The sequence below is a fragment of the Stenella coeruleoalba genome (assembly GCF_951394435.1).
Source record: "Stenella coeruleoalba genome assembly, chromosome: 3".
Taxonomy (NCBI): Eukaryota; Metazoa; Chordata; class Mammalia; order Artiodactyla; family Delphinidae; genus Stenella; species Stenella coeruleoalba.
The window spans coordinates 146,517,907-146,531,951 of NC_137148.1; the positions used below are offsets into that span (position 1 = coordinate 146,517,907).

Sequence of the window (14,045 nt, forward strand, 5' to 3'; positions counted from 1 at the left end):
CGCTGAGCCTGTGCGTTCAGAGCCTGTGCTCCGCAACGGGAGAGGCTACAATGAGAGGCCCGTGTACTGCAAAAAACAAAACAAAACAAAACAAACACCATAAAGTCAAAAGACAATTGAAAAGGTGGGGGAAAATATTTACATCTCAATCACAGGCAAAGGGCTCAGTTTTCTAATATATAAAGAATTTGTAGAAATTAGCAATAAAAAAATAACCCAACAGAAAAATCAAAAAAGGATATGAGCAAAAAGGGCACACAAAAGGACATATGTATTACTTAAAAATATGGAAAATTTTGACTTTACATTCATGAGAGAAATACAAATTAAAACTTCACTGAGATACCATTTTTCAGATTCCAGTAAATTGTAGAGTTTAATATCACCCTGAATTATTTATATGTATATAGACACTCTCATTTACTGATGATGAGAGTATAAATTGTTTCAGTTTCATTGGAAGGCAATTTTGTAATAGCTATCAAAATTGTAAATTCATTTTCTCTAAGCTAGTAATTTGACTTTTACTGTGTATATTATAACTGAACATGTGTGCAGTGATGTGTACAAGATTTTTAATTGCAGCATTTTTGTAATAGCAAAAAATTGTAAACAACCTTAGTGTCCCTCAGTGGGGGAAAGTATGAAAATAATGTGGTATGTTCATATAATGATGTTCAGCAGCTGTAAAAAGAGAATAAGAAAGCTCTTTATATCTGACATGAAAAGATCTCTAAGAAATATTATTAAATGAAAAAAGCTAGGTTTAACAATATAACGGTGTAGTATGCTCCATATGTGTAAAAGAGTTGGGAGGAGAATGTATAGTCATACATACATTTTAAAAGTCTCTGGAATGACACAAACTGTTAACAGCATGTGTGTGTATCTTCTCGTGTGCATACATGGAAGGAAGTGAGTGGGTTAGGGCTAGGCATAGCTGCCTTTGCATAATGAGAAAAAAGAGAAATAGGTGCTGTTTCCTCCAGAACTTCTACTTCTGTTTCTTAAAAATTTTATTATGATATGCTAATTTTGTTAGCACCAGGCAGTTGGCAGCCATTCACTGGAAAATTTTAATGAAAATAGATAGATAACAGAAGGATTTGGGGGTGGGGGGAAATTCTAGACTAAGCTTTTTATTCTATTAAGCTTTTTCTCTAGGAAATTTACTTTAACCTTTAGTTCATTTATGATTTTTTGATAATAATAGTTGCATACCTGTAATAAAAATATTTGATTTTGTTAAGATCATCTTGTAATTTATTTCAGGTAAAATTTTTATTACTCATTAAGAAAGTGATACAGCTTGATGGCTGTACCTCTTTTTTTTGTATTTTGAACCATATGACCCCAAAATATATAGTTATATGAAAATATGTTGTAATGAAAAAGTAAAATACAAAACTACACATTCAATATCATTTTTCTTTTACTAAAATATTATATATATACATAAATATATAAGTTAATACCTGCGTTTATATAATAGTTATAATTGTAGATATTTACTATATATGTATATGTCATATGTATCTATATATAAATGTTTAGTAAAATAATAAATGCATGTCCATGTAGGTTTGTATGCATGTATATGAAGTGCATGTGTTAGGAAAAAGGGCTAGAAGGAATTAGACCAAATTGTAGTATCTCTTCATGGTAGGATTTCAGATGATTTTTAAAAATATTTTCGTTATAAGCATTTGTATTTTTCTACTTTTTATATTATGTAAAATTGATGATAAATGTTTTAATGGTATTTCTCTAAGAATTTTTACTGAAGCTTCTTTTTTCCTTCATGAAAAGAGTTTTTCAGCTTATATCTTTAATGGATACCGGATTGCCTCAGTGTTCTAATGAGAAAATAGAACTTGCAATTCTGTGGTTCTTGGATCAGTTTCGTAAAACATATGTTGGTGATCAACTTCAGCGAACCTCAAAGGTAGGTTTTTACTAGAGATTAAAATTAATGTTATTGAAGATGAAGAAAGGTGTTCACATGTAACAGCTTTAAGCTGAATGATATGTTTGGGCAATTTCTACATAAGAAATTTAGTTGATCAATTGAAGTCAGTTGATTAATTGGTATTGAAGGCAATGTGAGATTGCTTGTTTTATGCCTAGATTTACCATTGTCTTTGAAGATTGATTGGCAGAGTTAGAGAATATTTTTTATGTGGTTAGTCATTAGTTAAGATTATTTTAAACACCTTAATGAATTTTGCCTTATTGTATTTCAAGGTTTAAAACATACGATTTACTCTTTTAGTAGTTCTGAGGGTTTTGGTGGGGTTTTTTTTTGATACTTATTTTTGTGGTTTCCAGTGTATTTTCCACTCATTTCTTGGCATTTTTACATGATAAGTGATGAGGACAAGAAGAGTAAGACATGCCTTTGAGAGGCTGCAGTTAACTTAGTGAAGGGAACATTTCTACTATGGTGATTGAAAGTTTAGCATTAGCAAGTTCAGATGAATTGATCTTAAGGCATTAAGGTATTATTGAGGGCATTTATGTGAACCCTAACCAGATATTTAGTAGCACTTGGACACTGAGTAAGATCTATGAGGTTTTTTTTTTTCTTTTCTTTTCTTCCTAGAGTAATAACTTTCCAAAACCTTCTCTGTTGGAAGTCCTAAGGATATTCTTATCTCCTTTGGATTTATAGTTTGTATTAGTAATGTTAAGAGATTAAGTTCTAGAATAAGCTTTTTATATTGAACTGAGCTTTGTTTTCCCTGGGAAATTTAGCTTAACCTTCAGTTCATTTATGGTTTTCTGTTAATAGTAGTTGTATAGTAGTATGAAAAGTATTTGATTTTGTTAAGATCATCCTTTAGTTTACTTCAGGTAAAATTTTCTTTGCTTTTTAAGAAGGTGATGTAGTTTGATGCTTTCTTTGTGAAATACATTGTGATATTTTATTGCCATTTAGGATTTGTTTTCATTCAGGATTAATATCAAAAAAATTTTCTTAGAGTTAAGCTGACATTGAATGAGACAACTAGGGAGAAAAAGGAGTAGCTAGATATAACTGTTTTAGGTTGACAGTAAGGCAAATTAGAATCAGACAAAAATTACATGGTATAAAATTTATACAGGGTACACATTGAATTATGATAAACTGTCTTGTTTTAAATGTACCCAGAGAGTTTATTTTGCTTTTGCAAAAGTGAATACTCTTGAAACATTGCTTATCTAATATCCATTTGGTCTGGGTCCTAAATCAGAACAGTGTAATATGGAGTGGAAAAGCCTTAAAATTATTGTGGTTAAAGCACTTGGAAATAATTATGTAAAATGAAATCGATTGTTTTAGGGCAATGGGTTTGAGAAGTTTTTTTCCTGAAGATTCTTACATGTATATAACTTTTAATATAAGGTAATTGTGAAAAAAGTGAATTATAAAAGATAAGTTTTTCTTTTTTGAAATTGCTTACATATTAGGAAAAAATAAACACATCATCAGACTGGTGTTGATTCTTTTATTTTAATTTTACTCTAACATTTTTGATGCATCTTATCCTATTTTCAAAGAGAATAAGGTGATTTTATTTCTGAGGCATTCCTACTGCATAACCTTGAAGTGAGGCCAAAGCTTTCCACTTTTCTTTTTTTTGGCTTGTCTGCTGATCTGCCTTAGTAGGAACTGTTTTGGGGGTCCTTATTGTGTGCCCTGGCACTCTTCTAGGAACTCTTCACATTCTCTCTAGGTCTTATAACAAGCCTGCAAGTTTGGTATTATTGTTCCCATTTTACAAATGAAAGAAAAGACTGTCTAAGACATTTAAAATAAGTCCTCTACATACTGTTTTTCTGTCAACCACACTAGGGAGGACCAGATGGAAGATATTTTTTGGTGAGAGCATTCCGAATTATGGCAAAAAAAGGGAGAGCATTAGGTTAAAGTAAGCGAATAATGTTCAGTGTGTACTTATTTTGTACCAGGAACTTTCCAAAGCTCTCTTAAGCATTATGTCATTTAATTGGATCATATAGAGTATGACTTAAAGTTCTTCCGTCTCTTTTCTATGTATGTCATCAGTTTCATGCTTCACTACTCCATACTTGTATTACATACTTTATGTGTACTAAATTTTTTTCAGCTCCTTTAACAGTCTACATTCTCTTTCAATTCTGGACCTTTGAAAAAAATTGTTTCCTTTGCCTAGGACACTATTTTTTTTAATTCATCTTCCACTTCCCTGCCTTACTTAGCTAACTTCTACTTTTCTTTCACGTCAGATACCCCATCCTTTAGGATACTCTTCTTAACTTAAATTCTGGGAGAGTTTCTGTCTCCTATTTTAGGATTATTATACTGCATTGTAATTATTTCTTAGCAAAACATATAGAGACTATAATCTGGGTTAGGACTGTTCTGTCTTCTTTATTGTTATCACCTCCACATGCTTGGCATATTCCTTGTATGCTTTCTACTAGATAATGGTTGAATGTATATATTTAGTAGAATTTCATAGGAATAGGGTCTAGATATCATGTATAATACTTTCAGGTAATAAAGGGTATGTTCTTGAGTTGGAAAATGATGCTGACTTTAGTGAAGTTGTTTGACAGTTTTTTTAAAAAGACATAATAATTGATTTATTTTTAATTGATTTATTTAATTTATTTATTTTTGGCTGCACTGGGTCTTTGTTGCTGCACACGGGCTTTCTCTAGTTGCGGCGACTCGGGGCTACTCTTTGTTGTGGTGCGCGGCCTTCTCATTACAGTGGCTTCTCTAGGCACGGGCTCTAGGCATGCGGGCTCAGTAGTTGTGGCATGCGGGCTTCAGTAGTTGTGGCTCATGGGCTCTAGAGCACAGGCTCAGTAGTTGTGGCTCATGGGCTTAGTTGCTCCGCGGCATGTGGGATCTTCCCGGACCAGGGCTCGAACCCATGTCCCCTGCATTGGCAGGCGGATTCTTAACCACTGTGCCACCAGGGAAGCCCTGTTTGACAATTTTAAGTAAGGTATACCATCAATAAGCATCTTAAAAATTCTATAAAAGCCTTCATGTGCAAAATAATATAATTTAGAGAAATAAATGCTCCAGGAACCAAGGTGGGAATCATTGAAGTGATTGTATAGAAGTATGTCCTATAAGTGAGAAAGAAAAATCATAAATAGTAGCTGTAGGTATTAATTGAGCAATTAGTCTGTGCCAAAGACTTTGCTCAGCATTTGACAGGCATCTAATTTCATCTCACAGAAACTCCATGGAAATAGTTATCTTTATTAACATCCCCACCACTTTTTACAGATATGGAAACTGAGGCTTGGAATAGTTAATTTGATTAAGTGGTTGAACCTGGGTTTGAACCCAGGACACTTGATAGAGCCTTTGCTGCTAACCACTTTGCTGTATTGCCTCCTGTTGGATCTTTGACAGGGATATTGAATGGGCCTTTCAAGCTCAACAGGTTCTAAAAATAAACATTGTCTTCTAAAATGCTTTCTACCTACTTTTCTTTTTTGAGGAAGAATGACTTTTAACCCAAAATTTCCACTTTGTTCTTATTTCTTATGTCTAATATGTCACCTATTCTTGCTGATTTTATTGCCTAAATATCTCTCAGTTCCACTCCTTTCTCAGGAGTGGAACTTGCCTTTTTATTCTTGTTACTGCTTACATTTCTCACTAGATTTCAGAAGTCTTCTGGTTGTACTCTTTGTTTCCTTTTTGCCTTCTTCCAGTCCAGTTTCCATACTGCCACCAGAGTAATCTTTTCTTCAGTAGAAAACCAGAGAGAATAGTGTAATGAATAGTCACACATCCATCTTCCAGCTTTGTCAAATCTGAATGCTTTGCCATATTTACTTCAGATCTGTATATTTTAAAATTAAATATTGAAAACATATTGCTCTGATTCTGTTTGCCTCACTTCTTGCCCAAAAGTAACCACTACCCTAAATTTAGTGTGATTTTCATGCACGATATCATTCTTTCCCACATTTCTGTGTATTTATTAACAAAACATAGTATTATTAACTTTATAGAAAATTATTAGGCAGAAACTTGCCTTTTTTGATCAACATTGTTTTTGAGATTTATCCATGATGATACATGTAGTTTTTGTTTGTTTGTTTGTTTGTTTCAAAGAACAGGTGTCATTCTTTTTTTTTTAATTTATTTGTTTTATTTATTTTTGGCTATGTTGGTTCTTCGTTGCTGTGCACAGGCTTTCTCTAGTTGCGGTGAGTGGGGGCTGCTCTTCGTTGTGGTGCATGGACTTCTCATTGCGGTGGCTTCTCTTGTTGCAGAGCAGAGGCTCTAGGTGCATGGGCTTCAGCAGTTGCAGCACATGGGCTCAGTAATTGTGGCTCGCAGGCTCTAGAGCGCAGGCTCAGTAGTTGTGGCGCACAGGCTTAGTTGCTCCGTGGCATGTGGCATCTTCTGGGACCAGGGCTTGAACCCGTGTGCCCTGCGTTGGCAGGCAGATTCTTAACCACTGCGCCACTAGGGAAGCCCTGATACGTATAGTTTTAAGTATTTTAATTATTTAATGGTATTACAATATATTACTGTGCCATTATATATTCTTTTTTTTAAAATATACATTAGGTGTTTCCAGTTTTAACGTTTACAAAAAATACTGCAGTATGTATACTAATACCTATTTCCTCATGCATATGTATGAGTATCTTTTTTTTTTTTTTTTTTTTTTTTGCGGTACGTGGGCCTCTCACTGTTGTGGCCTCTCCCGTTGTGGAGCACAGGCTCCGGATGCGCAGGCTCAGCGGTCGTGGCCCATGGGCCCAGCCGCTCCGCGGCATGTGGGATCTTCCCGGACCTGGGCACGAACCCGTGTCCCCTGCATCGGCAAGCGGACTCTCAACCACTGTGCCACCAGGGAAGCCCTGTATGATTTTCTTGAAGGTAAATACTAGGAGTGGAATTGCTAGGTTGTGGAATGTTCATATCTTCAGCTTTACAGGATATTATCAAGTTGCCCTCCTAAGTGTTGTAACAGTTTATTCTTCCTCCCCCAGCAGAGTAGGTGTGTGTTGCTGTATATTGTCATAATACTTGCTTTTGTCAGTCTTTAAATTTTGCCGTTCTTCAGGGAACACATTTCTTACTGTGTCATTTCTCTGCTTAAAATTATTACTGATTTCCCATTATTTACAAAATAAATTTCTTCTTATGGTCAAACTTCCCCTACCTTTGCAACTTTTTCTTTTGATACTGCATTCTATTCTATGACATGATGTATATGTGCTTCTGTGTATTTATTTCCTGCTTGCATATTTCAATTATCCAATGAATATTAATAAGTAACTACTTTATATTAAGGCCAGGGATACAAAGGCAAATAGGATGGTCCATCTCCCCAGTAAGTTTATAAATTAAAGAGGGAAGATAGCAAATAAAGAAAAAAAATAGAAAATTTATCCATGTCTATATTTAAACAGTATATAAATAAGGAAAAGACAGACTGTTAAATAAATGCTACAAATATATTTTGTTATATCTATGTAAAAATTATATTATTCACAGCACACAAATATCAAATCCAACTAAGTTAGAGGACTCTTAGTGTGCAAAGTAGAAGATTATGATTTAGGGGTAGGGAAGGATTTTTTTAAGACATAAAAAGCCCAAAGTGTAGATACAAAGGTTGATAAATTCTACCCATTTTAAAAGTAAAAACTTCTGTGGATAAAAAAGGTACAGTAAACAAAGTAAAAAGACAACCTGTAGACAGGTTGTAAGATATTTGTAATACATGTAACTTAAAGAGAATCAATATTCAGTTATATAAACAATTTCTATGAATCAATAAGAGAAAAACAACTCAGTAGAAAAATGGGCAAAAGATGTGAATAAACAATTCACAGAAGAGGAAATCACAGTTGCCGATAAACATGAAGAAATGTTCATCCTTTTGTGGACTCGAGAATGCAAATTAAAGCTACAGTGAGATAACACATTATACCTGTTAGCTGGAAACAGTTACAAAGTCTGACAAGTGTTAAGTATTTGTCAGGAAGTAAAATAGCAAACACTCTACACTGCTGGTGGAATCCAAATTGGTAAAATTGCTTTGGAAAACAGTTTAGCAATATTTAAGAAGGTTAAAAATGCATATACTCTTGGATCAGGGAACATAAATTCTAAGAACATACTTTAAAGATGCTCACGTGTACGGATGACTTATTTAAGAGTATTTTGGATACAACATTGTAAATCAACTATACTTCAATAAAATTAAAAAAAAATATTTCAGGTATACAAACAATTGGAAAACTTAATTTTAAAAATACCATCTACTCTAATACCCCAAAAGCCCTTCATAAAATAGGAATAAATCTAATGAAAGATGTACAAGACGTGTACAGTGTAAACTCTAAAACATTGTTGTAAAAAATTAAATGAGCCCCAAATAAATGGACATATATATACTATGTTTATGAATTGGAGACTCAGTATCATTAAGATCACTTAAGTAAAGTAAGTGGTAACAATGTGTCATGAAATAGAGAATATCGATAAAGGGAAATTTTTAAAAAAAGAAACGAATAGAAATTCTGTAGTTGAAAAGTACAATAATTGGTATGAAAAGTATACTAGAGGGGCTCAACAATATATTTTAACTCGCAGAAGAAAGAATTAGCAAACTTGAAGATTGACTATGTCTTAGTTTGGGCTGCTATAATACATACCATTGACTGGGTGGCTTAAACAACAAAAAATTATTTCACACAGTTTTGGGGGCTGGTAGCCGAGATTAGGGTGCCAGTGTGGTTAGGTTCTTGGTGAGGGCCCTCTTCCTGATAGTGTCCTCACATGTCCTTCCTTGCTCCATGCCAAAAATGAGAGAGTGGTTCTTTGTCTGCTCCTCTTTTTATAAGGGCATTAATCTCATCATGAGGGCCCCACCCTCATGACCTCACCTAACCTTTGTTACTTCCCCCAAACCCCACTTACTAATACCATTCCTTTGGAAGTTAAAGATTTAACATATGAATTTTGGGGGACACAAACATGTAGCCCATAACAGATGGCTAGAGATTATAGAATTCAAAAAACAGACAAAGAAGAATGAAGGAGGGCTCCCCTGGTGGCGCAGTGGTTGAGAGTCCGCCTGCCGATGTAGGGGACACGGGTTCATGCCCCGGTCCGGGAAGATACCACGTGCTGCAGAGTGGCTGGGCCCGTGGGCCATGGCCACTGAGCCTGCACATCCGAAGCCTGTGCTCTGCAATGGGAGAGGCCACAACAGTGAGAGGCCCGCATACCGCAAAAGAAAAAAAAAAATGAATGAAGGAAAATGAACAGAGCCTGAGAGAACTGTAGATCCCCGTTAAGTACACCAACAAGCATATGGAGTACCTGGTAGGAGGTGTAACAAAGAGGACAACAAGAAAGGAGCAGAGGGCTTCCCTGGTGGCGCAGTGGTTGGGAGTCCGCCTATCGATGCAGGGGACACAGGTTCATGCCCTGGTCTGGGAAGATCCCACGTGCTGTGGAGCGGCTGGGCCCGTGAGCCATGGCCGCTGGGCCTTGTGCGTCCAGAGCCTGTGCTCTGCAGTGGGAGAGGCCATGGCAGTGAGAGGCCCGCGTACAGCAAGAAAAAAAAAAAAAGAAAGCAGAAAAATATATTTAAAGCAATAATGGCTTAAAAATTACCACATTTGTTGAAAAATATTACCCATCAAAGAAGTGTAACGAAAAAGGTCCACACTAAAATCACACCATAGTAAAAATGCTGAAGGACAGACAAAGAGAAAAATTTGAAAGCAACGAGAGAAAAACTACTCCTCACATACAAGGGAACTCCAATAAGATTAACAGCTGATTTATTTTTGAAAACAGTGAAGGCCAGAAGACATTTGGATGTCATATTCAAAATGCTGAAAGAAACTGGTAACCAAGAATTCTATATCCAGCAAAACTATCTTTAGAAATGAAAGGAGAATTAAAGACATTTTCAGATAAACAAAAACTGAGAGAATGCATTGCTATCAGAGCTGCCTTATAAGAAATGCTAAATGAGGTACTGCAGGCTGAAAGCAGGTGATCTCAGACAAATTCATACGGATCCACGGAAAAAACCAAGAGCACTAGTGAAGCTAATTAAGCAATTATAAAATACGGTACTTCTCTTAACTGATTGAAAAGCAATTGTATATAACAGTTACATATTTTATATACATATACACTGTATCGATAGCATATAACATGTAGAGATATCGATAGCAGCACACAGAAGGTGGGTGGGGAAAAAAAAAGGTGGGTGGAAGTGGAGTTGTGGAAATGACACAAGATGGTAACTCAAATATAAGAATCAATAAAGAGAACTAGAAATGGTAAATAAGAATGTTTATCTAGCAAACACTTTAAACATATTCTTACTTTTTTTTCTCTCAACTTTAAAAGACAAAATTACGTAAAGAAGTAATTACCATAGTTTATTGTTGGGTTTGTAATGTGTAGTTGTAATATGTTATAACGTACAATAACAATATTACAAAAGGGGAGCAAAAAGAATAGAGCTATGTAGGAGCAACATTTCTTTATCTCATTGGAACTAAGTTAGTGTAAATCTGAGGTAGATTCTATTAAGATGTATATACTGAGCCCAAAAGCAACCACCCAGAAAGTTACCAAAAAAATGTATAGTGAAAAAAGTCATTAAAGTTTTTAAAATGTTACATTAGAAAATATTTGCTTAATGCAAAAGAAAGCAGTACAGGAAAGCTAGAGGAACAAAAAAGACGGTAGACATTTTTTAAAAAGTAAAATGGCTGACATAAATCTAACAATATCAATAACAACATTACATTTAGAATAGATTATATAATCTAACCAATAGGCAGAGATTGTCAGATTAAAAAAAAATGTCCAACATGCTATCTACAGAACACACTTTTTAAATTCAAAGATACAAGTAGATTGAAAGTAAAGGGATGGCAAAAGATATACAGACAGCAACCATAAAAAAGTTGGAGTTGGGCTTCCCTGGTGGCACAGTGGTTGAGAGTCCGCCTGCCGATGCAGGGGACACGGGTTCGTGCCCCAGTCCGGGAAGATCCCACATGCCGCGGAGCGGCTGGGCCCGTGAACCATGGCCCCTGAGCCTGCGTGTCTGGAGCCTGTGCTCTGCAATGGGAGAGGCCACAACAGTGAGAGGCCCACGTACCGCCAAAACAAAAAAAAAAAGTTGGAGTGACTATACTAATATCAAACAAAATAGACTTTAAAACAAAAAATGTCACTAAAGATGAAGAGGGACATTTTATAATGATAAAATAATCAACCCATGAGGAAGATATAACAGTTACAAACATATTACTACCTAAGAACAGAGGCAAAAACTAAAGCCTCTGTTTTTTACATGAAGCAAAAACTGACAGAAATAACAATGTTAATTGAAGAATTTAATGCCCTAGCTTCAATAATGAATGGAACAACTAGACAGAAGATCTATAAGGAAGTAGTAGACTTGAACAGCACTATAAACTAACTGGACCACAGACAACTACAGAACACTCCACCGAACAACAACAGAATATACTTTTTTCCCATGTACACACAGAACATTGTCCAGGATGGACTACGTGCTTTACCATAGAACAAAACTCAGTAAACTTAAGAGGATTGAAATAATACAAAGTATGTTCTCCAACCACAATGGAATGAATAGAACTCAGTAAAAAAGAAATTTGGGGAACTCACATATATGTGGAAATTAAACAACACACTTCTAAATAACCAATGAGTCAAAGAAGAAATAAGAAGCGAAATTAGGAAATACTTCTAGGTGAAGGAAAATGAAGACACAATATACCCTAACTTATAAGATTCATTTAAAACAGTACTTAGGTCTAACTTTATAGCTATAAACTCCTACATTAAAAAAGAAGAAACATCTTTAATAGCCTAACCTTCTACCTTAACACTGGAAAAATAAACTAAACCTAAAGTAAGCAGAAGGAAGGATATAATAAAGTAAGAGTAGAAATTAATGTAATAGAAATTATAATTCATGGGAAATTAAATCACCATAATTCAGGAGAATTCATTTCAATACTATAATGACATACCACTTCACTCACCCCTAGGATGGATATAATCATAAAGACAGATAATAACATATCGGTAAAGATGTGGAGAAGTTGGACCTTCATACACTGTTGCAATGTAAAATGGTGCAGCTAGTTTGGAAAACAGATTGGAAGTTCTTCAAAAAGTTGAACATAGAGTTGCCATATGATCCAGTAATTCCAGTCCTCTGTATATACCCAAGAGAAATGAAAGCACACATCCACATAAAAACTTTACACACTATTCGTAGAAGCATTCCTTGTAGTCATTAAGTCAAAAAAATCCAAATATCCATCAACTGAAGAGAGGATAAATAAAATGTGGTATATCCCTAAATGGAATATTATTCAGTCATAAAAAGGAGTGAAGTATTGATACATGCTACACCATGGATCATCCTTGAAAACATTACGCTAAGTGAAAGAAGCCATTCACAGAAGAACAAATATTGTGTGATTCTACTTATAGGAAATTTCCAGAATAGACATATCTATAGAAACAGAATGTAGATTATTGTCTAGTAAAGGTTTCTTTATGTTGTGTTGAAAATATTCAAAAATTGATAGTGATGATGGTTGCAAGTATCTGTTAATATACTAAAACCAATTAATTGTACACTTTAAATGTGTGGTTGTATGAATGTCTCAACTACTACCAAAAAAGGACTAAAGCTCACTTTTAAAATGGGGAAAAGATTTAAACAAGCACAACTAAAGAAGATATCTAAATGGCCAATAATCACATAAAAAAATGCTCAACATTGTTAATCATCAGAGAAATATGAAAGAAGTATCATTTCATGCCTGCCAAAATGGCTAAAAATGAAAAGACTGATAAACCCAAGCCTTGACGATGGTGTGGAATATATGAAACTATGATGTGTTGCTGATGGCAGTGTAAACTGATGTATCCATTTTGGGAAACTATTTGATGAGTCTACTAAAGCTGAACAGAGCTTACCCTATAGTTCATCAGTTTCACTCTTAGGTATTTACCCAGAAGAAATAAGTTTATATATCCAAGTGACTTATATAAGAATGTTCATAGTAGCTTCATTTATAATGTCCCCAAACTGGAAACCTATTTCACCAACAGTCTAATGGATAGATAAATTAATGTGTACCACATGGCAGTAAAAGAAAAGAAAAATATTATGATACATGCAGAAATGTGGGTAAATTGATGATAATCAATTTAGCCATGATGATGAATGAAAAATTAGACACAAAGTATACATGCTTTATGATTCTGTTTAACAATTTAATGTGCTATTTTGATTGATTTGTGACTATCAATCCATCCTTAAGTCCATGGAATAAATCCCACTTGATCATGGTGTATGATCCTTTTTATATATTGTTGGATTCAGTTTGCTAAAATTTTGTTGAGGATTTTTACATCTGTATTCATCAGAGATATTGGCCTGTAAAAAAATTTTTTTGTAGTGTCTTTGACTGGTTTTAGTATTAGAGTAATGGTGGCTTTATAGAATGAATTTGGGAGTGTTCTGTCCGGTTCAATTGTTTGGAGTAGTTTATGAAGGATCAGTATTAGCTCTTTGGTAGAATTCCCCTGTGAAGCCATTCGGTCTTGGACTTTTGTTTGCTGGGATTTTTTTTTTATTACAAATTCAATTTTACTTCTAGTGATTAGTCTGTTCAGATTATCTGTTTCTGATTCAGTCAAGGAAGGTTGTATGTTTCTAGAAATTTGTCCATTTCTTCTAGGTTGTCCAGTTTGTTGACATATAACTATAGAATTCTCTTACAATTTTTCTATTTCTTGGGCTTCCCTGGTAGCACAGTGGTTGAGAGTCCGCCTGCCGATGCAGGGGACACAGGTTCGTGCCCCGGTCCGGGAAGAACCCACATGCTGCGGAGCGGCGGGGCCCGTGAACCATGGCCGCTGAGCCTGCGCGTCCGGAGCCTGTGCTCCGCAACGGGAGAGGCCACAACAGTACCAGAGAGGCCCGCGTACCACAAAAAAA

General features: G+C 35.1%; 1 protein-coding gene across 9 annotated transcripts in view; it reads left to right on the top strand.

Moving 5' to 3' along the window:
- RANBP17 (RAN binding protein 17) overlaps positions 1-14,045 on the top strand; it is a 316,523-nt gene that overhangs the window by 79,054 nt on the left and 223,424 nt on the right. For all 9 annotated transcript variants that reach the window (XR_013827675.1, XM_079917450.1, XM_079917451.1 and 6 more), the window contains one exon: positions 1,810-1,945. Coding sequence is in view for 8 of the 9 variants with exons in the window: in XM_079917450.1 (XP_079773576.1) it covers positions 1,810-1,945 (136 nt within the window). In the remaining variant the exon portion in view is untranslated. The remainder of the gene's footprint in view (positions 1-1,809; positions 1,946-14,045) is intronic.